Below are 26,752 nucleotides of genomic sequence, written 5' to 3'. Positions count from 1 at the left end.
ACTAATAATATAGTTTGATTTTTATAATTATTTAAAAAAATTTCTCTTGATTATGACTAGAAAATGAAATATATTGTCAGCATATATATATATATATATATATATATATATATATATATATATTAATTATGGAGAGCTTCAAGGTGATTTCCCTTCTAAGCTGATGATAGAAGTTCTTTTTATTTATTTATGAAGTGTTCTTTTATTGGAGACAGTATATTTAAATAGAACTTAACTCAATGCCAAATATTTGCCATTTTGTTGGATAAAGTATCACAATTGCATATATTTGTCATTTTATTAGATAAAGTATCACAATTACATTCTTTTTGTTATGCACTAATCACACAAAGTTATTTCAATAATTATATTTTTTGTTAGGTAGAAAAGGTGATCTTTGCAAAAATTCAGCAAACATAATTAGTTTAAAATTTTGCAAAATTTTTTATTTTATTTATTTTTATGAATAATTTTTTTTTTCTTGAATTTTGAATTCAATAACAATAAATAGTTAAATTTTTTTAAAAAAATATTAAGTTTTAGAGTGGAGATGCCTAGTGAGCTGTGGCTACTATCCTCTATTTTCCCCATGGGGCCCTCCTCTCCACGTACCATTAGAACGTTGGATAAATTAAGAAAACGTAGTAAGGAAGCAACCGTTAATTTCCAATAAAATAATGCACCTCAGCTCCTCCACTAGCTCCCAAACCATTATTCTATTTCAATAGCTTTTACACATCGTCTCTCTTTTTCTCTGGGCGGTAACTATGGCGACCAACGGCGGAAGCTCATTTTCTAACCCCAGGAGGATGGTAACGGTTATAACCTCAGACGGCGAGAAAGTCAAGGTGCCAATAGAGATTGCGATGGAGTCCAAGACACTGAGAGAAGTCTTCGATGGCGACCTTGATCGCCCTGAAGTGGAGAACGCCCCTTTCCCTCTCTTAAACGTGGACGGCCTGACTCTCCGCTGTATCGTCATCTTCACTGAGGAACGGCTCCACTTTAGCTGGAAATACTCAGCGTTGGAGAAAGAGAGGTTGGTCGAGCTCCCCTCGAAATACCAAGCGTTGGAGAAAGAGAGGCAGAAGTTCGAGACGTAGTTTTTTGGCCGGCAGAGCGACGAGGCTATCGTTAAGCTGGTTAAGGCGGCGGACTTCTTGGAGATCGAGGAACTGCTGGATTCCGTGATGCGGAGCCTTAGGAAGAGGTTTGGACTTGGAGACGACAAGGGCGTTGACTTTGTTTATTCTGCCGAGGCAGAGGAAATCTTTCGCAGGAGGGCTGCACCGGCTTCTGTGGGAGCCGGCACTTGAGGGCGTCGACGAGGATCAAAACAACATGGTGATGAAAATATATAATAGAATTTTGAATAACCAAAATGGGTTTGCTTAGTTTGATCATTTTTTTAGCTTTCTGACTACGAATTGATATGGCTTTAGCTTTTAAATTGCACAACTGTCTTGTATGGCTTGATCTGAATTATATAGTGATGCACTGCGTGCTAGTGGCATAGTTGTGCTGCCTTGCATGCTATTTTCATATATGGTTTTGTTAAAATTTTAATTGCTTTGATGAAGAATCTTAAAGATAAAATTTTGGTGTTACATTACAGTTGGCTTACCTTACCTTAGACTTAGAGTGGGCTCTTGTTATAGGTCAACTGGTAAAATTGATTTTGAATCCCGCCTAGGTTAAAACTAAATTGATGTTTTGAGTTAATGGTATGCAGTTCAATTGAATATTCCTATTGGTTTTTCTGTGAGCTTTGCAAGTGAGAGTCTTACAAAATAGGGATTGAAGGATCAATATCAAGACTTCGTGGATGTCCTCTTTCGTGTATCAAAATCTGAACTGCATTCGCTTGGTAGTGCTCTTTCATGTCATAATGTAGTTCCATTTCGTTTTGGTGATACTCTGTATCGCAAAGCATTTCTCTCCCCGATTCAATTTGGCCCCTCTTTGTTTGTTTCTTTGCTTAATTTTTCGAGGAGATTGCTTTCCCTTTGGTAGACTATTTGGTCTTAGTTTTGTGAATGACGGGTTTATATAATGGCATGGAGATGAAACCAAAAGTTGTGGAATTAAACATAAAATGACTGGTGGTGATGCAGGATCTTTAAGAATTCAGCACTACAATAGATTTCTTGATGACTTCTTGAAGGGTTTTTTAATAGTGGTGGATGTTTAAGCGTTTTAGGATAGAAATATTAAATCTTGATGGTTATTTGTGCTGAAACAGGGCAAAAACTGAAAAGAAGATAATAAAACACTAGGAGATCACATCTAGGTCTTCCTAAGCAATCCAGGCCTCCACACTAAGGGCATAGAAGCTACTGAAACAAAATTGTGATTTGGAATTGGTTGTTTTTTGACTAACAAGTATAAGAGATATTGGCACAGGGAGATTTCCTTTTGAATCCTAAGATATATACTCAAAAGATTTAAATCAAACTGATATTATGCTATATATTTTAAATTTAGTGTGCGTGTCCAGTATAGGACCTTTTGTTGTTACTCTGATGGCTGGGCTTCGGCATGCAATTCAAGTTCAGAGATTTGCTCTTTGTATTGTTTGATCTTCACAAAAATCAAATTTCATAATCAGGCTATCAGCTATTGAGCTATAAACAAAGCATTTTCAGCATCGACTAGATGACCTTCAAGTTTTCTATATTCAACCAGCAATTCATGAAGCTGACTTGTTTTCATCTCAAGCTCATGCTGAACTTGGCTTAAAGAAAATATTAGCTTTAATTTTCAGTTGTCTTCTATGCCCATTGTGGCGGAGGCTGATTCCTACAACAAGGTAAAATCAAAAAGCAAACCTTCTAATAAAACTTACTTTCCATTTCAATTTATTTTTAAGTGCCATGTTCCCATATATGAGATTGTCACCAGATAATCCCAGTTCTTCCTCTTCCTACTTCCTGACTATTTTCTCTTCCATCTCGTTGATCCATGATTCTCTCACTGGTAATGTCATCCTTACTGCTAGAGCAGTTAGTTTGCAAATTTCTTACTGGATGGCATTCTTGATGTTTGAACGGATACACACAGTTTGCAAATTTCTTACTAGATGACATTCTCGATGTTTGAACGGATACATCCCGCGATGTGCATTAAAATGTGGGAGTTTGCTAATAATCTCTCCTACATGGCACCAGTACAACGCAAACAAAGTTAGTTCCTTCTCCATTCTCTCAGTGCAAATATCTTCTAGCAATGATCTGGAGTTTCATAGTCCAGCATCTCTTGCGCCATAGATAAGGCATAACAATATCTCTCATACACAGTTTTTTGCATTTACAAAAAACACTCTTCAAGCAAAGAAAAAGAGTTTGCTATCTCTACCAAACCATATCGGATTTGATCCTTCAGTAATTCGTTCTCTCCTTTCAAACGTATTGATGAGTTGTGCAGCTTCTTCAATCAAGCTTGCTCTCTCTACCACCAACTCCTCACCACTTTGCTTCCACATACCAGCCAATTGTTTTGCGCTCTCATTTGCTTTCAGCAAAGCATTTAACATCAAATCAGCTTCTCTCACCGTAGCGCGGGCTTCCTCAAATTTGTTAAGAAGCTACTAAAATTGTTAATTTTCTCATCAGCAACTACAATTTTAACAAAGAAAGTTTGATGAATGTAAAAGTAACAACAATTTTATTACTGGCCCTTGAAAAATATACTTTTGTCTCTTCCAAAATGTTTTTTTCTAACAAAATATATACAAATGCAAGTGGTTCAAGGAAACATGTACCTTGTGACTTGTGAGTAAGAACAATCTCCAACATCTGACTCACTGCATAGCTTGGCTTAACTGAACATGTAGTTTACTAAAAGCACAGAATGCCAAATTCTCCTACTTGAACACTGTTGATGTGCAATAATATGAACATATGGTTTAGGCCTGGCTTTCAAGAGGATTGGTGATTTTAATTTTATGAATTGGCTTGAAGAATTACATGGAGGTTGGTTTAAAAAGAAGATGGACAGGGCAATTCTAAGGGGTTAAGCCTTTATGTCTTGTGTTTACTATTAACTGTTAATAGCCTAGCCGTTGTGTTCAAAATCAAAATTTTAGATTGTATTTATGGGCTACATGTCGTTTAGCAATTTGGGCTTCGAACAGAGGAAGGAATTTCAGGCCCAATAACTTCATCCGCTACAATTAGTCAATTGCAAACCCATTCCAGCAGCTATAATATCTGAGGGGCAACTCTTTCATTGGAATTGGAATGATATGAATCAGGCAGGCACTAGACCTAGGCCATGGCCTAAGGCCCCCAAATTTGGGGCCAGTATGGGTTTTTTTTTAATTAAAAATTAAAAAAATGCTAGTCAGTGTACATATTTTTCCCCACTCTTAAAATTAAAAGTGCCTAAAATATTAAAGTTATGCTAATATATTTAAATTTTTATTATATACGACTTATAAATTAATATGTCAACAATCACAAAGAGTGATTCATTACTCATTTATTCTTTTGTTGAAGTATTATTTTATTGCCACATCAATTTGTAGATTTTTTGCTATAAAATTTGTAATAATTTTAATACTTTCTCCACACACAAAAAAAATTATGAATTAATAGAAATAAAACCCAATTAGTATGAAGTGAATAAAAAATGCTAAAACTAATACAAATCACTCTAGATGAATTAGTCATATTAATAAGTAAGAATTAATGATAGATAAATATTAAAAAAATATTATAATATAAAAAATATACTAAATATTATTTAAGTGATATTTAGATATAAAAATGCCCTTTAAAATTTCCACTTTAGGTTGTCAAACTATATTGGGCATGCCCTTATTAATCTTTTCCACAAAATAATTTTTAAACCCCACCAGCTCTTTAATTGGTGGCATCTTTACTTACTGAAGAAAAGAAGAGAAAAATTATAGAGTTGTTTCTGTATGCGGAATGAATGGTCTGGGAAAAAACACTCTTGCCAAGATGTTTTATGATCACCAGCAGCAGGTCAAGGATCATTTTAAGTGTAACTGTGTAAGAGAGAGAGAGAAATGTATAAATAAATAAATAGTGTTGAATTTAATTTGATAAATAAGAAATGAGATGTAGTGAGGGATGTAAAATAATGCGTTGAAGTAAGAACTTTTTGAATTAAAATATGTACTTTTTAAGAATCATGATGCTAATGATCCTATGGATCTTCATGTTTATACTTGCATTGTAGTATATTTTATAGTGTTCCTGAGATTTTGGTCTGTCCTTTTACGAGGAAGAAACATCTATTAAGTGCTTTATTTGGTAGAAGTTTCTTCGTTGATGATTTAAATTTGGTAGAAACATCTATTAAGAATCTCATGACAACCTTTTACAACATGTGGGACCCAAACGGCGTGGCGCGAAGTACAAACCGCGTGAAAGCGTCGATTTAATATTATTTTTTATTTTAATTTTATTAAAGGCTCGTATTGGCTGCCATGCTTGATTCCCCCGGGGGCCCATGTGAGTGGGTTTATGACCTAATTTAGCGTGACGTGCGTGGGATCCACAAAACGTTTTTCAAATACAAAATAAAGTGCTGGAAATATGTGATGCAGCGTTTATTCAACTGAATTATTTTTTATTTGTATTTTTATATATTTTTGTGTTTTTAAAGAAAAGAGATATAAAAATAGAGTAAAATTATATATTTAGCTATATTTTCAACAAAAGTGAGTTAAGTAAATCTAGCTAAACTAACCTCGAGTAAATAAAATGTCAAATTTCAAATTACATATATTTTAGCCTAACTATATGTGGATATGTTGTAATTTGACCTAAATTTTAATCATTTATACTATTATTTAAAGAGTTTATCTTGTTAGAGGATCGGGGTGAGTCATCAGATAGTAATGCAGGTAAGAAGGTATGGCAAGCTTTGTGGAATCTCTAAATTCCTAACAAAGTTAAAGTATTTGGTTGGAGGACCTGTACTGACATTTTGCCAACAAGAACTAACTTGGTGCGGAGAAGAGTTATACCTGATGATAAATGTCCAATATGCTTAAGGGAAGTGGAGACTACAATCCATGCAATTTGGGAGTGTGTGGCGGTGCAAGATATATGGGCAAGAAGCTATCAAAAATTGCAGAGGAGGAGCGTCATGCCTATTGATGTTATGCAGCTTATGGAATGTTTAATTGACAAGTTGGCGAGAGAGGAATTGGAGCTGTTCTGGATTCAAGCTTGGATTACATGGAATTAGCAAAACCGGGTAGTGTTTGGTGGAACTCTGATGGACCTGAGGAACCTGAACAAGAGAGCTGAAGAATTTCTGACAAAATATAAGGCAACCTAGGCGCAACTGACAATAGCACAAATGGAGCAGTATGGAAGCACAACTTGGCAACCTCTACCATTAATAGCTTATAAATTGAATTTTAATACGGCTATTTTTTCTGAGCTAGACAGAACTTAAGTGGGAGCAATTATACGAAATGAGCAAGGTCAAGTTATGGCGGCAATGACGGCAAGAGGACCAAAGGTGAGCTCTAGTGAGGAAGCAGAATTGTTGGCATGTCGAAGATCAATTGAATTTGTTGTGGATGCTGGGTTCACCAAGCTGATCATAGAAGGAGATAACGTAAATGTTATGCAAGCTATTTCATCTTCACGGATTAATTGTTCACTGCTAGGCTATGTGGTGGATGATATTCGCCACTTGGTTCATTGTTTAGAGTGGGCTAGAATTAGTTTTACTAGGAGGGGTGGGAATAAGGTTACACATGCTTTGACTCAACATGCTAGAAATTCCTTAGATAATGATGTGTATTGGATGGAGGACTCTTCTCCACCGGCTACGGATGCCTTGATTCAGGATGTTATGTTATTATGATTATATGAATGAATGATCCCTTTAAAAAAAAAAAAAAAAGCTTATCCTATTTAGACTGGACGTTTTCTTGTTTCAAAGAAAAAAATCAACACTAATTTATTAGGTTTAAATCTTCTAAACTTATAATTTTATCTAATAGAAACTTTAATGACAAATGTTTTTTTGTTATTTTTTAAAATTTCTTTTCCTACTTAAGAGGGTGTTCATTACAAATAAATAAGCTAAACATCATAATTAGACTTATAAGATAAGATGATAAAAAATGAAGTATAAATAACAAAATTTTTATTGTAAATGGTTACAAGTATTTAATTTGATAAAGATCTTCAAAAAACCTGTAGCATATATTATCATTCATTACAAAAATTTAAGTATTGTAAAAAGATGATGACATTTATTATCATTCTCTTTGTAGCATTTTTGGTGAGTAGATATTACATTTAGTAAATAGGTTTAAGAAATTGTCACAGTAAATAGATATTCAAATAGCTATTTTAAATTTAATTACATAATTTCATACTACTTCAACCAAGAAAAAAAAAAAAACCTATATTAATTTTCTTACGCGGAATTTAGAAATGAGCGTATACCATAGCATGGATCGGTCTCTCTTTCCAGAAAATTTCGTTGGGCTGAACCAGCTGCTATAAATGGCAGAGCTCCTAGTCTTTCTTGCTCAAAAAAAAAAAAAGAGTTCCCAGTCTTTCAACATATATGGTTTTCACACTTGGATTTTCCAAGTAGCTAGATCTTTTCTTTATTCCAGAGGGCCAGCAGATTCGATTTCTTCGTGAGTATTTCTTCTCCGGTCTCAATCATTTTTCTCAGGTATGTAATATCTTTCACATTATTTTATACATTAATGTAAGAGAAGACAATCAAATTCGACACATCGTTCACAAACCATTATTCTATTTCAATATCTTTACACATCGTTCTCTCTTTTTCTCTGTGCAGTAACTAAGTTCACCTACGGCGGAAGCTCATCTTCTAACCCCACGAGGATGGTAACGTTTAGAAGCTCAGACGGCGAGGAAGTCCAGGTGCCAGTAGCGATTGCGACGGAGATCGGCATAGTGAGTAAATACTACGATGGCGAGCTTAATCGCCCTGAAGTGGAGAACGCCGACCTTTTCCCTCTCCCAAACGTGAAAAGCCATGTTCTCCGCTTTATCTTAGACCTCCTGAGGGCAAAGCTCGAGTTCGACTCGGAATTCGAAGCGTTGAAGACAACGGTGAAGGAGGTCAAGGCGGAGTTTTTTGGCCTGCAGACCGACGACGAGACGGTCGTTGAGCTGGTTAAGGCAGCAGACTACATGAGGATCGAAAAATTGCTGGATTTCATGATGCCCTGCGTTAGGAAGAGGTTTGGACTCGGAGACGACAAGGACGCTGACTTTGTTTATACGGCTGAGTTTGAGACAATCCTTCTAAGGAGGGCCGCGTCGGGTTCTGTTGGGACCGGATGAGGATCAACAGATCTAGACAACATGGTGAGAAAAAAAAATAAACAAAAAAATCATGTTGTTTAGTTTTGTTTGATCATGTAGTTTTGCTTTAGAGATACTACGTGACCAACATTTTTATAATATTTTCACAACAAATCGAAAGTGGTTAATTGTTATTGGTTCAAATTTGAACCTAACACTAAGATTACTTTTTGTCCCAACGATAACAACTAGTAACAACTTGTCACTTAAAATTTGTTGTGAAAATATTGTGGACAAATCAATTCTTTTATTTTATATTACACAACTTTTTTTTTTTTTTTGTATAGTTTGATAATATTCTTTTTTGTTCTTTGCACGCCAGAATTGGAATGTAAATAATTTTTGATAGCTGTATTCAGTTCCATATATTGATGCTTTGGTTGCTAGATTCATGCTACTTTTGCTTTGCTCCTTATTAAATTTAGGGCAAACTATATAAATGGTCATTATCCTTTACACTATATAAATGGTCCTTATCCTTTACACTATATTTCAATTTGGTCTCTAACCTTTCAATTGTGTCAATTTGGTTCCTAACCTTTTAGTGTCGTGTCAACTTAGTCCCTACCGTTATCTCATGGATGAAAAAGTCTGACATGTCAAATGGCCTAAATAAAAAATTAATTTATTGCCATGTTAATGGACACATGTCCTGCCACGTTAACGGACTGATATATACACGCACTCAAACACCCAATATATATGTATGCGGGTGATTAAGATCCTAAGACTTTTATTTTCCCCTATCCTAGCTTATTGATTTGGTTTAAGTGTCCATCTTCAAGTTGTTGGCCTTCAGTTCTAGAACTCATGTATGCTAATCTCCATATTTCTTTTTTCTATATGATTTATTGTTTAAGGAAGATAAGATAAAGAACTCGTCTTTAAATTGCTGGGCAGAGGGTTATTGGAGAACCAGTAGTTTCTAGGTTACCCCTTGATGAATCTGGGGTTTGGGATCCTCTCTTCATCACTGCAGCAAAGTAATTTTGCAGGGTCCTATCTCATCGTTAGAGAAGATAGTGCAATCATAACCGCTGGGACCTTAAAGAAACGACTTAGGGATTTTTGTTATTTTTTGAGAAAAGGGATTTTTTTTGTTTTGATAGACGTGAGTTTTTTTTTTTTTTTTGAAGCCTTGGTAGATGTGAGTTAGGATTCAATTATCTGTTGTTTTTCTTTTTTTTTTAATTTAAAATTATGCTGACATTTTATAAAATTAAATTAAATTAAAATTGTTGACATGTTAGCCTAGGTGGCAGACGATGCGGCAATTTTTTTTTTTTTAGACTGTTTGACATGTCAGAGTTTTCCATCCAATAGATAACGGCAGGGACTAGATTGACACGACATTGAAAGGTTAAGGACTAATTTGACACAAATGAAAGATTATGGACTAAATTGAAATCTGCTATAAAGGATAGGAACCAAATACGTAGTTTACCCTTAAATTTAAATATTGGTTTTGTTGAATTTAATTGTTTTGATGAAGAATCTTAGTGATAACATTATGGTATTACATTACAAGTTGGCTAGTTTTATATTTATTTTCTTTGGATTGAATAACAATGGTTTTTTGAGATTGAATAGTTGGAAGTTGAGCTCGTCAAAAAGTTTAAAAGTTTGAGTTTGAGCTTGGCTCAACTTGGCTCGGTTCGGCTCGGTTTGATTCATTAGTTAAACCAAGTTCGAACTCAATATCAAGCTTTTAAGGGGGTCAGCAATAGTGGAGCTAGAAATTTATCATAGGGGCAATTAAAAAATAAAATAATTACAAATTTTTTATATGTGCAACTTCCATATTATATACATTATACAATAATCTAAAATAGTATTCTAAATATAACTTAGTATAAATATCGGTAAGAAAACAACCATTGAATCTGAATGCATAAAAAAATATAATTAAATAACTAATAATACACGTGGTCAATCTCTTGGAGTCAGACTAATGGTAAATGTGAAACTAAGAAGAAAAACATAGTAACTAATATAAGTTTTAACTTTTAAAGTATATGACTTCTTAACCATACACGTGGTTCTCTTGAAATTGGAGTAAACATTAAAAAACTTTTTGAATTTGGAAATCTATAGAGCATTTATCAAACTACTTGATCAAATAGAGAGATAAACTAAGAAAACATAGAAGGGAAAAAGAAAGATAGAGAGAATGAGGAAAGAATATAGATATAGATACAGAATTGTTGGTTGTAACAATGATGTACTTTTTTGTTGATGAAGAAGAAAAGTGTAACAACTTTATTCTGTTGTCAATGGAAAAATAAGGTAAAGTCTTGGAAAAAAAGCTTTTTTATTTTTAAAACAAATGAGCAAAAATTTGAAACATTTTTTTTCTTTCTTATAAAATTAAATATTTTAAGAGTAGTGCTATTGACACAACACTTTCACAACAAAACCTAAGCGGCAAGTTGTTAAAGATAAGACAAAAAGTGATGTTAGTCGTGGGTCTTGATAAAAATTAGTTACAACTTGCATTTAATTTTTATTGTTAAATTATTGCAAAAATATTGTGAATGTATAAAGATGGTCATATTCAAATTTATATCAGCTGGGTTTAAACAAAATTTAGGGTTAGGGGGTTCAAAATTTTATTTAGGGGCTAAAAAAATTTATTAAAAATTATATATATTTACATATATATATATATATATATATATATATATATATATATAATTATGGCCAGGTCAAGAGGTTCATTTGAAACCCCTGGCCTTAAGGTAAAGCCACCCCTGTCAATATTAGGTTTTTGAGTTTGAGATTCAAAACAAGTACATTATCAAGCCTATATCAAGCTTATTATTTAACCTATTTGATTTGGACGAGTGAGTTCCAAATTCTATTTAATTAAAGTTTAAAAAAATATATAATTTCATCTATGAAACTTATTATCAAGCCCATAAACAAGCCAGACTTAGCTTGTTTTGTATCAAGTCCTAATCTCCCTCAAGTCCGAATCTAGGTTCCGGCTTTCCCGTTTTCACCGTACCCCATCCATTTCATTCCTTATTCTTGACTTCACAGGACGACCTTTGGCCCGCAACAGACTTGGGTCAGGCACCCACCGTGGTCCGCGAACGTCCCTCCACAATGACTCTGACTTTGGCACCACAAATTGATGTGAATATGTGTGAATGGCGTTCTCCAAACTGTAACATGGGTCAATATAGCTGGTCGCATTGAGATGCAATTGCTGCAAAAATTTAATTGCATGTGAACAAGGGATCTTAATGTTTTTCCACTTTCCACAACCACATGTTCTAGCAAATACGCGCACTTCATGACTATGGTTTCCCCCTCCACCTCTATGGTCATTGTACGGGGTAACCACTTGAAATACATCAGTTTCATGATTAAATTCCCTCACAGTGTGTCTTGAAGTTTTCTGCAAATTTGTGGTATAGATCTCCATTGCATAATTACTCCACACCTTACCTTGAGAGCGATCAGAAGTAATTTCTTTATGTCGATCATGGAAATATGCAATAAGTTTGCACCAAGTGAACTCAACCATTGCAACAATGGGCAAACCGCAGACACCTTTAAGTACCCCATTAAAGCACTCAGAGATATTGGTTGTCATTGCCCCGTAACGTCTTCCACCATCATGTGACTGGGTCCATTTCTCCACATCCTCACTCATTAGATATGTGTATGGCATATAAAGTTCAAGATGGGGATCATCAGGGTCTACACTCCTCAGTGCATTAATCCCGACATCCTTAATAGTTTGCATTATGGACTTAAATTTAGCTTCATGAGTCGCATATCCAGCTTTCAAGACCAATGCCTTTAAAGTCGGGTCATCAAAGTGTGTGCTGAAGTTGCTAACAACATGTCGAAGGCAATATCAGTGATGTACTTGTAACTTTCCGTCATCACCTATAGGCCACTCTACAATGGCGCATTTGATACCTTTATGTTGGTCAGAAATAATGCAAATGCCCTCGTCAGGTATCACATGCCCTATCGAATTCTTGAGACACTCTAAAAACCACCCCCACTAGCCCCTGACTCCTTGTCCACAACAACAAAGGCGAGAGGCAAAACCTTTTGGTTAGCATCGGTTACCATTGCAATCATCAACACCCTTCAATATTTACCATACAAATGAGTCCCATCAATACTGATCACTGGCGTACTATATCTGAATGCAGCAATGCATGGAGCGAATGCCCAAAATACATAGTGCAGTAACATAGTACCATCTATGGGGCTAGGTATGGTCCAATAGGTGTACTGGGTACCCGAATCCTGATCCAAGTATGCCAACAACAACTTTCGCAACCTTTGGTAAGACTCCTCCCAATCTCCAAATATCTTAGCAATTACCTTTTGTTTTGCGTCCCATACCTTATAATAAGAGAGCTGATGATTATACTTAGTATCTATGTGCCTCGGAGCTTATCAATACAAGTAGTGTAATTTTGTCGCAATTTTTTCATAATTTCTGATGTAATAAAATTCGAATCCATCATTTTACCGTCTCTTTGCAGGCCAAAGGGTATACAATTGTGTGGACCCACATAAAACGTGACCATCTACAGACCATTTAATTTAGCCTTCATGAATATCCCAACGTACCACTTGCAGTTGATGTCAATATATACGGTGCACAATTTAATTTTGGTCAACCTCCGAATTATAAAATTTCTATTATCCTTTATGGCATATATTATCAATGCCATTTCACCCCCTTTATCCGCAAAAGCCAACCTTTCTATTGGAAAATTCATTCGAAGAGAAGATCTTAGACAGGAAGTTTATAGGCAAATTTATATATTTGCGATAAATCTAAATACTCAGTTCCCCGTTAACTTTACTGAGCAGCAATGGCGAACCAAGACGCAATCCTAAACACTACCGCAACGAGCACGATGAAGATAACGCTGAAATCCGCTGACGACAAGCTATTCATGGTGAAGGAAGCCATAGTGATGGAGTTCGGCGTAGTGAAGTTCTTCCTCGAAAACAGCACCAATTTGGAGAGCACCGTGATCCCTCTGCTAAACGTGTCCAGCTCCGTTCTTGGCCGTGTCATCCACTACTGCGAGAAAAGCCTGAGTCTCCACTTGATACTCCCTCCGTCGACTCTGCTTCATTTATTTGAACGAGTAGCGGAGTTGATTTTGGATGACGAGGACGACGAGAGCATCGTTGAGCTGGTTAAGGTAGCCGATTACTTGGACATCAAAGTACTGCTGGCATTCGTGATGCCGAGCATTAGGAAGAGGTTTGGACTTGGAGACGACAAGGCCGTCGACTTTGTTTATTCGGCCGAGGCAGAGGAAATCTTTCGCAGGAGGGCTACACCGGCTTCTGTGGGAGCCGGCACTTGAGGGCGTCGACGAGGATCAAAACAACATGGTGACGAAAATAGATAATAGAATTTTTAATAACCAAAATGGGTTTTCTTAGTTTGATCATTTTTTTAGCTTTCTGACTACGAATTGATATGGCTTTAGCTTTTAAATTACACAACTGTTTGTATGGCTTGATCTGAATTATACAGTGATGCACTGCGTGCTTGAGGCATAGTTGTGCTGCCGTGCATGCTATTTTCATATATGGTTTTGTTAAAATTTTAATTGCTTTGATGAAGAATCTTAAAGATAAAATTTTGGTGTTACATTACAGTTGACTTACCTTACCTTAGACTTAGAGTGGGCTCTTGTTATAGGTCAACTGGTAAAATTGATTTTGAATCCCGCCTAGGTTAAAACTAAATTGATGTTTTGAGTTAATGGTATGCAGTTCAATTGAATATTCCTATTGGTTTTTCTGTGAGCATTGCAAGTGAGAGTCTTACAAAATAGGGATTGAAGGATCAATATCAAGACTTCGTGGATGTCCTCTTTCGTGTATCAAAATCTGAACTGCATTCGCTTGGTAGTGCTCTTTCATGTCATAATGTAGTTCCATTTCGTTTTGGTGATACTCTGTATCGCAAAGCATTTCTCTCCCCGATTCAATTTAGCCCCTCTTTGTTTCTTTCTTTGCTTAATTTTTCGAGGAGATTGCTTTCCCTTTGGTAGACTATTGGGTCTTAGTTTTGTGAATGACGGGTTTATATAATGGCATGGAGATGAAACCAAAAGTTGTGGAATTAAACATAAAATGACTGGTGGTGATGCAGGATCTTTAAGAATTAAGCACTACAATAGATTTCTTGATGACTTCTTGAAGGGTTTTTTAATAGTGGTGGATGTTTAAGCGTTTTAGGATAGAAATATTAACTATTGATGGTTATTTGTGCTGAAACAGGGCGAAAACTGAAAAGAAGATAATAAAACACTAGGTAATCACATCTAGGCCTTCCTAAGCAATCCAGGCCTCCACACTAAGGGCAATCACATCTAGTTCTGAAGGACGCTTCCAGGTAGAAGGTAAAAGAGGCACTAGCGGAGAAACAGAAAACCATATGTGAAGATTATTTGTGCGCCTTCTAAAGTTTTATTTCCCTTTCATTTGTTTCTTTCCTACGAAAGAAGCCATTGAGATGAGATCTCTTCTGCTACTCGGCACATCTCTTTTTTCATATTTATAATGAATTGGTACTCGCCCGTTACTGATCGATCAGTTGATACACCTTCCGCTCCGTTTCCTTATCACCACTAAGAAATTGAACCAGAGATGTTTATAATTTTTGTTGTATGTATATAAGTGTTGATTTACCTTTGCAAATTTCAGGTCTCACTGCTAGTTTTACGCTGTATTGCAATTTCAGCTGTCACTGCCTAGTTTACCTCTGTATTGGTTGGAGGAGTGGAAAAGGTTAAATCTCAAATCGGCTTCTCTTTTCACATAAAGATTGTAAGTCTTTTCCCTTTTCTCACTCTCTTTTGGGGAAATAAAGAGTTGTTGTTGTTGTAATTGCTATTAAAAGAAGGGAAAAAAAAAAAAAAAAAAAACTTATATTTTGTTCCTAGCTAGTCAAACCCAAATTAGTTCTTCTTTGTGTTCATAAATTGTAGCCACTGCCCTCTCAGAAAAAATCCATATCGTTCGAAGGTTTAAGATTCACCAACACTAGCCACCTTTCATCGATTGAAATCCACCACAACCAAGCTAAACTCTTAGATTGACCACAACCAAAACCCAAAGCTACCACCAATCTGAATTTTAGTGTGAGAGATGAGAGAGATAGAGAGAACAAAGAGAGGTAGACACAGAGAGCAAGAGAGGAGAGAGAGACTGCGTGAGATATTAATTAAATCAAAGAGAAGAAATAATGGATAGAGTTTTTTTTTTTTTTTTTAAGTAAGAAAATTTTCGTTGTTATTTTCTTTTAGCGTGTTGCATAGACATTTTGTGCAGTATTGGAGTTCTTGAGCCAAGTTTCTAAAATTTTTATAAATAGCATCTTAGATTGATTCACAATGGTTTTGAGATTGTGTAGTTGAAAGTTTCAGGGAAACTAGAAATGGGTCTGATTTTTTTTATGATATATTTTGTGGTGGGTTTGTGCATTGAGATTAAGAGTTTGGATTTTCTCTGCAAATTTGAAATTTATTATTGAGAATGAATTGTGGGTTCAAGGAATTTGGGTCTGATTTAGAAATGGCTTGGTGTTTTTAAATGCGTATTTGTTTGTGAATGTGGGATCATACATCGTAGATTTTTTCTGATTTGGTAGCCTATTGGTGGTGGGATCGGTATTAAAAAATAGCTTGGTCTTAACTTTTTGGTATTTTACATTGGAAGATAGTTTCAGGTTTTGTGAATGAAAGGGGTTTATATACTAGAAAGGATTGAATCACAATGCCCTTTGGGATTTGTGTATTGGAAATTTTAGGGGAAATTGAGAAGTGGAATTGGTTGATTTCACTGTGGGGTTTGTGAATTGAGATTAGAGTTTGGAATTTCTCTGCAAGTTTGAAATTTAAAATTGAGAATGAATATATGGGTTCAGTGAATTTGGGTTTGATTTAAAGGAAGCTTGGTGTTTTAATGTCTGTTTGGAAAAGAAGTGTGGGTCTGCGAATGTGAAGTCTCATACATTGGGGATTTTTACTGATTTGGTAGACTATTTGGTTGTAGCATTTTGGTATTTAACTTTGGAAGGCAATTTCAAATTTTGTGAATGACAGGTTTGTATAATAGCAAGGAGATGAAACCAAAAGTTGTGGAAGTGAACATAAAATGACTGGTGGTGATGCAGGATCTTTTAGAATTCTAAACTAGAATAGATTTCTTGATGAGTTCTTGAAGGGTTCTTAAATATTGGTGGATGTTTAAGGGTTTTAGGTTAGAAAGATTAAATCTTGATGGCTATTTGGGGTGGAAACAGGGGATAAACTGAAAACAAGATAGATAAAATACTAGGCAATCACACCTAGGTCTTCCTAAGCAATCCAGGCCTCCACACTTAGAAACATAGAAGCTATTGAAACAAATCTGTAATTTGGAATTGGTTGTTTTCTGACTAACAAGCATATGAGATATTGGTTCAGGGAGATTCCTTTTGAATCCTAAGATATATTCTCAAAGATTTAAATCAAACTGATATCATGCTATTTTAAATTTAGTGTGCATGTCCAGTATAGTTCCAGCCAATTGTTTTGCACTCTCATTTGCTTTCAGCAAATCATTTAACATCAAATCAGTTTCTCTCATTGTAGCGCGGGCTTCCTCAAATTTGGTTAAGAAGCTACTAGCATTGTTAATTTTCTCTTCAGCAACTACCTGCCTGACAAGAAACATTGAACCGAGAAAAAGGCCAATGATCTTAACAATGAAAGTTTGATGAATGTAAGAGTAACAACAATTTTATTATTGGCCCTTGAAAATATACTTTCTCTTCCAAAATGTTTGTTTCTAATAAAATATATACAAATGGAAGTATATAACTTGGCTTAACTGAACATGTAGTTTACTTAAAGCACAGAATCCCAAATTCTCCTATTTGAACACTGTCAATATGCAATAATATGAACATATGGTTTGCAATAATATGAACATATGGTTTGGGCCCGGCTTTCAAGAGAATTGGTGTTTTTTTTTTTTTTTTTTATTATGGGGGATAGGTGATTTTAATTTTATGAATTGTCTTGAAGAATGTCAAAAAGGGTCAAAGAGGAAGATCAAGTATAAATATTCTACAAATATACTACAAGTTGAACATTTATATGTTTGTAAATCACATTTACAAATATGTAGAGATAGTATTGGAAAGACGTTTCTTAGAGTATTCACATTTGATTTTTACAAACAAAAAAAAAAAAAAATCAATCTTACCATCTCAAAAGCTATTTTATCATTTATACTATATCATTTTATAACGTACTTAATGTAAGGCCATAATTTAGTTCCTAAGCCCAAAAAATAATAGGATCTAGATTCAAAGAGCCCAATACAATAAATTTGTAAAGAGTAGGTTAGAAAACTAGGTTTTAATGAGTTGGATAACAATTATAGTGGATCCAAATGACGAGAAAGCAAAGAAAAACTAGTTTTACCCAAAGAAAATCGTCCTCAGCACAATTCGAGGAAATTAGTTCTTGTATATATTTCTTTTGGATTTGATTACAAGTCTAGTTCCTGTTGTTACAGTGTTTTTCCCTCAATTCTTCAATCCCCACCTCTCAGGGGCTTCTTTCTCTTTTATACTCTCCTCTTTCCTTCATCTCCACCCTTCACGTGTAGACCAAGTTGCTGACTTTGATCCTTGTCCTATCAGCACCTTTTTGAAGTCTTTGTAAGTAGCTGTAAGGCTGAATACTATTCAAGCATTACTTCCACATTAATGCGACAGAAAGTTAGCTATAGAGCATTTAATGCGGTGGTAGCAGTTTTCCTTTGGATATTTCTCACTTTCTTTATACCTTATCCCTTCCTAATAACCCTACCAGTAGAATCGCCCAAAACATCATCCCAGATTTCAGGCCAACCCTTTTGACCTCGGCCCTGTTAAGCCGAGGTGAAATTTGTCCTCGGACATACTTCTCGGAATCTTAAAACTAGACCCCTTCGCCCATTTACTAGCTTGCACTCCCACACTAGCGTCTACCTGTCCTTGGACTATTGAATGTCCTCATACAGGGCCTATGGCCCAATATACCCTTCTGGGCCTGCCATCCCTATGCCCAACATCCCAACTTTTATTTCCTATTTAACTCATTAAAATAATATATACTACCCAATAAAATAATATAATCCAAGTTTACCATCCTATAGTGCTATAGTACCATCCTACCTAATAAAATATAAGAAATATTATACATTTTTTGCTACAGTGTCATCCTACATTTAGGATGGGACTATAGCATAATTGCAAATTTTTTTTGCAATTGCAAGACTGGGTAACATGGATTTTTGGAGCTCTGTTTCTATATTTCACCTTCATATGGCATACGAGAGACCCAATATTAATGCTCTTATGGGGTCTATCTTTTAATGCTTCAATCCAACCTTAACAATTGCAGACTATTTTTTGCTCATATATTGTAACTCATTTGTGCTACCAGCAATGGGAAAGAGTGAAGCTGATGAAGAAGATCCTTTGTTGGTGATTCTTGCATATTGATTATTGGGTTTGGCTTACTTTCAGTATATTTTTAACTGGAATTTCCTTTTATTTTAATAAGAAATTGTCACATCACCCACTAACTAAATAGAATGTGAAGATTAAAACTCACTTGTTATTGTGTATTTAAAACAAAAGGACACCTCCAATTAAAAAATATTAGTGATAAGTCAAACTCTTGATCATTAAATTGATCCATACTGATCCTTTTTATGGCAAATTTTTTTTTTTTTTATTTAACTATTTCGTGTCGGTGCATTATACGGGTTAGTGACTAATTATTAATTATACTGCTAATTACCAAAATAAATAGTAGGAACTATTTTTAGAAATCTTTTTATAAGAAAATGATAAAGTAATTAATTTTGTTAACCGTTTTTTATATTTTCCATAAACATGGTGCTAAATTTTTTTTATTACGATTTATTAACAATTACCTTAACGCACCGTTAACTTAACCCATAATTAGTAGTATCTATTTTTCTCTTTTTTATTACCATTCTAAGCCAATTTTTGACTTCATTACTCACTTCTCAACGTTCTCAGTTTTCATGTTACCTCTTTATATGTTATTATTTCCTTTTTCTTTTGTCTTTGCTGCTTTATGTATTTGATTTTAAAAATAAAAATAAAAAAAAAACTTTAAATTCTCGTTTTTTAATCACCAAGCTCCATTCATCTCCCTCACTGAACTAAAGAATCGGAAGAATTGGAAAATTCATTAGAAGGAGATATTATGCAGGAGTTTATAGGCAAAGTTATATTTGCGATAAATATAAATACTCAATCCCCCGTTGACCATTTTTCATTTTTACTGTGCAGCAATGGCGAACCAAGGCGCAATTCTAAACTCTAGCGCAACCAGCACGGCAATGATAACGCTGAAATCCGCTGACGACAAGCTATTCATGGTGAAGGAAGCCACAGCGATGGAGTTTGGCGTGGTGAAGTTAGTCCTCGAGGACACCGCCGATTCGGTGATCCCTCTGCCAAACGTGTCCAGCTCCGTTCTTGGGCGTGTCATCCACTACTGCGAGAAAAGCCTGTGTCTCCACTCGATACTCCCTCCGTCGGCTGTGCCTCATTTATTTGAACGAGCAGCGGAGTTGATTTTGGATGACGAGAACGACGAGAGCATCGTTGAGCTGGTTAAGGCAGCCGATTACTTGGACATCAAGGTACTGCTGGCATTCTTGATGCCGAGCTTCAGGAGTAGGTTTGGACTTGGAGACGATAAGGGCGTGCAATATGTCTATACGCAGGGCCGGCCCAACAAAATTTGGGGCCTAAGGCGGAAATTTTATATGAGACCTTTTTATGTAAACATTAATTAAATAAATATATATAATACAAATTAAATTAAGACTAATTTGATGTAAATACAGAAATTGATGAATAATAATAATTAAACTAAGGTTAATTTCATACAGAGGATTGAATATCATAGTTGAACCATAAATTTAAACAAAAAGAACTAGAAAAAATATTATTTTAAAAAAAAAGAAACTTACTATAACTTGGATATATAACTATGCATAGTTAAGTACAGTTGTAACCTAAATTTTAATTTATATATTCTTTTTAAGAGAAAGAGATAGATAAATATTATTTCGTGCGTGGCTTTGTAGGATATTAGTTTACAAAAATTAAGATCTCAAACTATTAGAGGAGATTAGTCATCATTGATGCTCTATCACATTTGCAGCATTTTTTTTTGAAACATTTTAGGGTTTCAATTGGTTTTAATTTCTATTGGTCTCCTATTTTGGAAGCCTTGTTAGAAATGAAAAAGAAAAATACTAAAGATACTGCAAAATGTTCACAATATAATGTGATAATGACAGTAATTGATAAAATTCAACAACTTAATTTATTTATGTTTGAATCAATTTTTTATGTGATTGGTGACATGTTAGCTAAATTTAAACTTAAACCCATAGTAAAATTTGTAGTATCTTTAATATCACTTAAAAAAAAGTACTAATTATTTAAAAAATGTTATATTTTTATAAAATTTTGGGCCCTTCACAAATTGAAATGGGCCTTTTTTTAGTAGGGAATTTTTTTTTTTGGTTGTGGGGCCTTAGGCCTAGGCCTAAGTTGCCTAGGCCTTGAGCCGGCACTGTCTATACGGAGGATGTAGAGGCACAACTTCTGGAGTAGGTTGCGTTGGCTTCTGAAGCTGCTGGCCTCCTTGAAACTTTCTTCTAGTTTTATATATATACATTCTTTTCTTGACTGAACTGCTAAATTGTAATTAATATAGTCTTTAGATTGCTCTCTTCAATTCATTCTTCAATCTTTATAGTGATGCATTGGTTGATATAGTCATAGAGTCGCACAGCTTCTCTAGAAGGCATGTGGGTTCAGTTGACTGAACTGCTGAATTGTAATTAATATAGTCGCAAAATCAAGATGTCGTGGGCGACCTCTTTTGTGTATCGAACTCTGAACTGTGTTCACTTGGTAGTGCTCTTTTGTGTCATAATGTAGTTCCATTTCGTTGTGGCATGATATTTTTTGCTTAGGAAAACTGGGTTGGCATAATTCTTTGGCCTCATGCTTCACATATTGATGATTTTGGGCTCTGATCAACAGCCTCTTTCTTCTCACTACCAGACATCTAACATTAATATGAGAAATTTGTTTGCCTTTTTTTCCTTATATTATATATATGGTTGCATGTGTTGTATTACATTTTTTTATTTTTTATTTGTTCATTGTTTACAGCCAAGTCAAGTATGGTATATTTATCTGGATAATGATTGTGTAATCTGTTCCAATTATTGATTTCATGGATACTAGAACATTTAAATCTGTTATTGATATAGTGCACACATTTATGAAGACATTATCTGAAGATTCCGATAGACATTTTAATTTGCTTATAAAAGGATACCCGCAAGGACAGGGCAGGGGTAAAAAAGATACGTTTGGGAAGAATTTCTGATTAGTCTTTCTCTCATCATCTAATAAGCAAAGAGAAGAAATTCGAGAGTTGAGAGATGAAGAGGTCACTGAGAGACTTGGTCGAGTTCAGCACAAGAACAGGTGCTTGAATATGATATTTGGAACACGAGACTTGGAACAAAACCATGTGCTACCTTCTTAATGATGGATACCAACAGCAAATGTTTTGCTTCCCTCTAGCAACAAGGACGTGTCTTTTGCATGTAAGAAACTGAAAATTATACAATAATCAACTAACCAATCAGCAGCTATTAATGGAAAAACAGCACAAAGAGTCAAAGCAGTTATGCGACAAGCCATTACAGGTGAAACAGACCCCTACAACTATACAACCATAAAGATGACTGAGGAAACTACTCTAAAATGCTAAGTGCAGCAGCTATTCTAGCAAATTAGGAATAAAATACTAAAGCAAGTCCTGAGTATTCTTTAGCAACGGTTCCAACAAGAGTATATACCCCAGCTCCTATGGTTGCTCCAACTCCTGACCAAAAGAAAGTCCAAATATTATCATTATAAATGTAAATTTACAACTATCTGAATGAAAAGATCTACCTATGTTTTTAGCACTTGGACATACTGCAATTTGTTTGAAAAGTTAAAATCACAAGAATGAGGTGCTCCCACCCCCTCCCGAGTATTAAAATTTCAGATTCTATTACAATGAGGAGGCTCCTGATCAATTTGATAGAAAAAAGTTGGAGAAAATTCAGAAGATTGTCAATTTCAATCAATTTTGTTAAAAGTGTACACTTGCTTGGTACCAAAGTGCACTCTCCAACACCATGTGAGATATTATAATGGTCTGAGCTTAATAAATCAGACCATTTTCTGTTAAAGACTCTTTGGCTAACTAGGGAATTCATATTGGAAAATGAAAGTTCGATCATATTAAACTTCTAAATAAGAAGCAAACACAATTGGGCTTATACCTCTAAATCTCACAGTTCCTCTGTCTCTCTCTAAATCACATAACTCCAAAACTTTCATCCATATAAACAAAACCCCAAGAATCATAAACAATGATCAAATCACCACCACATCAAAATGAATTGTGCCATTTAAAGCAAGATGCGGCTAGGATTATAAAATGGTGCACAACATTCATAACAAATTGAATACAATCATTGTTGTTGCTTCCATTCCTTTCAAACTTTACAAGGCATTCAGCCTATTTACAAACCTAGCACTAAAATCACTTGTGCTGTTTAAACAAAACACATCAGTGACACAAACCCTTTATCATGTCATGAACCATCCAAAGTCCTTTTCTTTTTCTTGAAAGAATTAACATCAAATTTGCCTAGGCCTAATTTTTTTTTTCTTCTTGTAAAAAGTTTCTTACAACCTGACATAATGAAGTAATAAACTAAGACAGATTAATCAGGAGAACACTGATAAAAGGTAATCAAAACTCATAATCAAAATTCTACACAATCACCAAAAATGAACCAAATCAAGGTAACTGAATTAAAACTATTAATGTTAAAATTAATATTACCTACGGTCTCTCTTCCTCTGACTCAGACTCACTCTCACTCTCCCTCTCAGTGTCGTCTTGCTCTTCCTCTCTTTTCTTCCCCTTTGTGCATTGAGCAAAGACTAAAAGGAGTACGACACTGGCTGTGAGGGTCAAAATTCCCAAGCCCACATAAATCACAGGTCGGGAAGGTGGTGAAAGAGGTTGTGGTGGTGGTGGTGGTGGTGGTGGTGATGAACTGAATGAGAAGAATGGTGGTAGTGGAGGTAGTGATGGTGGTGGTGATGAACTGAACGTGGAAAATGAAGGGAATGGTGGTGTTGGAAGCTCAGGGATCGCCATAGCCAGTGGTGGGGTGGTAAGCAAAATGAGGAATAAAACAGTAGCAGCCATGGTAGAGGAGATGGAGTTTGGAGGATGAGGTTGGTGGTGAGAGGATGAACTTCCATACTGTTTGGTTTTATAGTAGGTTTACAAAACTTGAACACCATTTTTGGGTTGTTCTGGGTTGCAGAAGGAAGAATCAATAGTTCTGTTTTTGGGACTTTTGAACTCTGTTCTCTGTTCTCTCTTGAAATTTCAGTATATCCTACTGCTAACAGCACATGGCCTGAGCTAGTCTTCATTAGTTTGGTTTTAACTTTTTATAAATTAATAAGTTTTGTATTTACATAACAGGTTGTAAATGTTACTGTAAAAACAAAATTGAGAGGCCCAACAAAAGACATTGAATCGTAATTTTCTTGATGTACACTTATATATATGAATGGATAGAATTTTTAGAATGCATTTTTATTAGTCACCGAAAGATTTACCCAATAAAAAGAGAAGTTTCAGTGCATGCATTGTGTGGAACCATTCTATTTGACTTATATTCTACAAATTATCAGTTTTAAAAAATAAATCAATTAAAAAGTAGGCTAAATTTTAAATTGGATTTTACAATATGAAGTTTTGGAATTTAGATTTTATCCCCTGAAGTCTGGGGGTGTTTGGATTTTACACTCTAGCATTTCAGAATTTGGATTTTACCTCCTAAATTTTAGGGTTGTTTGGATTTTAATCCCTAAAATTTTGAAGTGTTTAGATTTTACACCTTGAAATTTCAAGATTTAGGAGTGTAAAATCCAAACACCTCAAAACTTTAAGAGGTAAAATCCAAATTCTGAAATGTCGGGTATAAGGGTGCGTTTGTTTTGACAGTAAACCAATTCCGGAAAATATTTTCAGGAAATGAGAATATTTTCGGGAAAGGAAAATATTTTTAGGTGTTTGGTGGCATTTTAAAAAAAACTTTGGAAAATATTTTCAAGTGTTTGGTAACATTATGAAAATGCAAATTTTTCACTGATTTTTCACATTTTCTCAACCATTTTCTCACATTCCAAACAAATTTTATAATAAAACATTAAAATCCATGATCTTCTAAACAAACAAAAATCAAATCACCGGCCAAATCAAATTGAGAGAGGGAGGTGAGACAGGGAGGAGGAAGAGTGAGATCGGTGGGGAGGGTTTCTCGCCGGCGCGGCGAGCTCGACGGCGCGAGATCGACGAGATCGACGCGCGATCTGGGCGAGATCGAGGCGCGATCTCGCGCCGTCAATCTCGCCCGCCGCGAGCTCGACGGCGCGAGCTCGACGGCGCGAGATCGCGCCTCGATCTCGCCCGCCGCGAGCTCGACGGCGCGAGATCGCACGTCGATCTCGCCCGGCGCGAGCTCGACCGCGCGAGATCGCGCCTCGATCTCGCCCTGCGCGAGCTCGCCGGCGAGCCTTTGGGTTGAGGACGGCGTGATCTTGGCTTCCCGGCGATCTCCCTCTAGCTCTCTTTCTCTTTTCTGGTGTGGTTGTTGCTCTCTCCCTCTCCTTCTCTTTCTCTGTGTTTTCCAACGGAAAACTCAATTTGAAGGTAAAATACACATGGAAATTATTTTCCGGGTGGGGAGGGCCTGTTTTACGGTCAACGCTTCCTCTTTTCCGTTTGACCAAAATTTCCGGTGTTGCCAAACACCCGCAAATGCTGAAAACATTTTCCGGAATTGGTTTACTGTCAAAACAAACGCACCCTAAAATCCAAACACCCCCAAATTTAAGGGGGTAAAATTCAAATTTCGAAACTTCAAGGTGTAAAATCAAAACACTCCCAAACTTTAGGGGTGTAATTTGTAATTTACTCCTAAAAATTACATTAGAAGCAACACATTGAATAGATAATATTAATGGAGTACTATACCCATCGCTATTTTGAACACATGAACACATCCACACATGAATATATGACTTCAAAACTATTTCAATGTTTAAAGTTTGGAGCTAGGCTCGTAATCCTAGTTATATCTAGGGGTTGTAATTCATATTCGTATGTTGGGTTTGTGTTGTGTTGACTCATCAGTTTTCGACTATTTGAGTTAACTATAATCTAACATGTTTATTAAACATGTTAAGATTCCTAAATCGTAACACAATCCATTTATTAAACAAGTCAATCGTGTTGACATGTTTATCAGATTTTATCAAAATGAAAAGAAAAAAAAATTTAGTATTAACTATTAACCAAATTGATATGAATTATAAAAAACCAAACAAATAAATATTTTTAATATAAAATTTAGAACTAACGAATAATTGTATCACAAATAATCATTCAAAACTAACACATATCTCAATATCACAAATAATCAATCATAATATATCAAAAAAAATAAATCACAACAACTAACAAGTTTATATATTTAGGGTTTAAAGAATATATTTGTAAAATGTCATTTAATTAAACAGGTCAAACGGGTCAAATGGGTTCTATATGATGGACACTAACCCAACCCGTATATTAAACGGGTTAATCGTGTCAACCCAAATATGATACAAACCCATTAAACCTCAACTCCTAACCTACTAATTTCATGTCGTATCGCGTTGAGTTCTCGAGTCATGTCTAATTTTGTTGCCTCTAGTTATATCAATAGTTTTAAAAATATATATATTATTGGAAAAAATGTGTAAACCTGTTACGCACCTAGAGGCTATTAATGGTTGTATAATTCTCAATATGTTATATATCTATATAGGTGTGAATTATGAGTTATATACTCCTTGGAGTCAAATTCATACCCCTCAAGATTATTTTCCGCTCAAGTGTATGAGTTAACAGGGATATTAATACAAACATTTGATGCAAGAGGAAACCTATCCATATCCTAGGCTACGTTTGTTTCATTTAAAATTATTTTCTGACTCTAAGTGAAAATATTTTTAATGTGGCGTTTGGTACGAGAGAATTCACATTATTCTTGGTATCTAGATTCCTAAGAATGTAACTATTCTTATGTTTGGTTTCATTGGGAATCTCTTATGATTTATAGGAATGTGAGATAATAATATTTGATTTATTCCCAGAAATCTGAAATGAATTATT

The 26,752-nt window shown here is 35.1% G+C and overlaps 2 protein-coding genes and 1 pseudogene across 2 annotated transcripts; all 3 read left to right on the top strand.

The window, feature by feature from the left end:
• The first annotated feature begins 702 nt into the window (after positions 1 to 702).
• Positions 703 to 1,544, top strand: LOC142617454 (uncharacterized; annotated as a pseudogene).
• Positions 1,545 to 7,856: 6,312 nt separating this feature from the next.
• LOC142615960 (SKP1-like protein 14) lies at positions 7,857 to 8,321 on the top strand. Its single transcript, XM_075788858.1, has one exon. The coding sequence runs from the start codon at positions 7,857 to 7,859 to the stop codon at positions 8,319 to 8,321; it is 465 nt and encodes a 154-aa protein (XP_075644973.1).
• Positions 8,322 to 13,192: 4,871 nt separating this feature from the next.
• LOC142615959 (uncharacterized) lies at positions 13,193 to 13,699 on the top strand. Its single transcript, XM_075788857.1, has one exon. The coding sequence runs from the start codon at positions 13,193 to 13,195 to the stop codon at positions 13,697 to 13,699; it is 507 nt and encodes a 168-aa protein (XP_075644972.1).
• The last annotated feature ends 13,053 nt before the right edge of the window (positions 13,700 to 26,752 follow it).

Source organism: Castanea sativa, chromosome 11 (genome assembly GCF_040712315.1).
Source record: "Castanea sativa cultivar Marrone di Chiusa Pesio chromosome 11, ASM4071231v1".
Taxonomy (NCBI): Eukaryota; Viridiplantae; Streptophyta; class Magnoliopsida; order Fagales; family Fagaceae; genus Castanea; species Castanea sativa.
The sequence above is the reverse complement of the archived record's forward strand: the minus strand, read 5'-3'. Positions and strand labels throughout refer to the sequence as shown.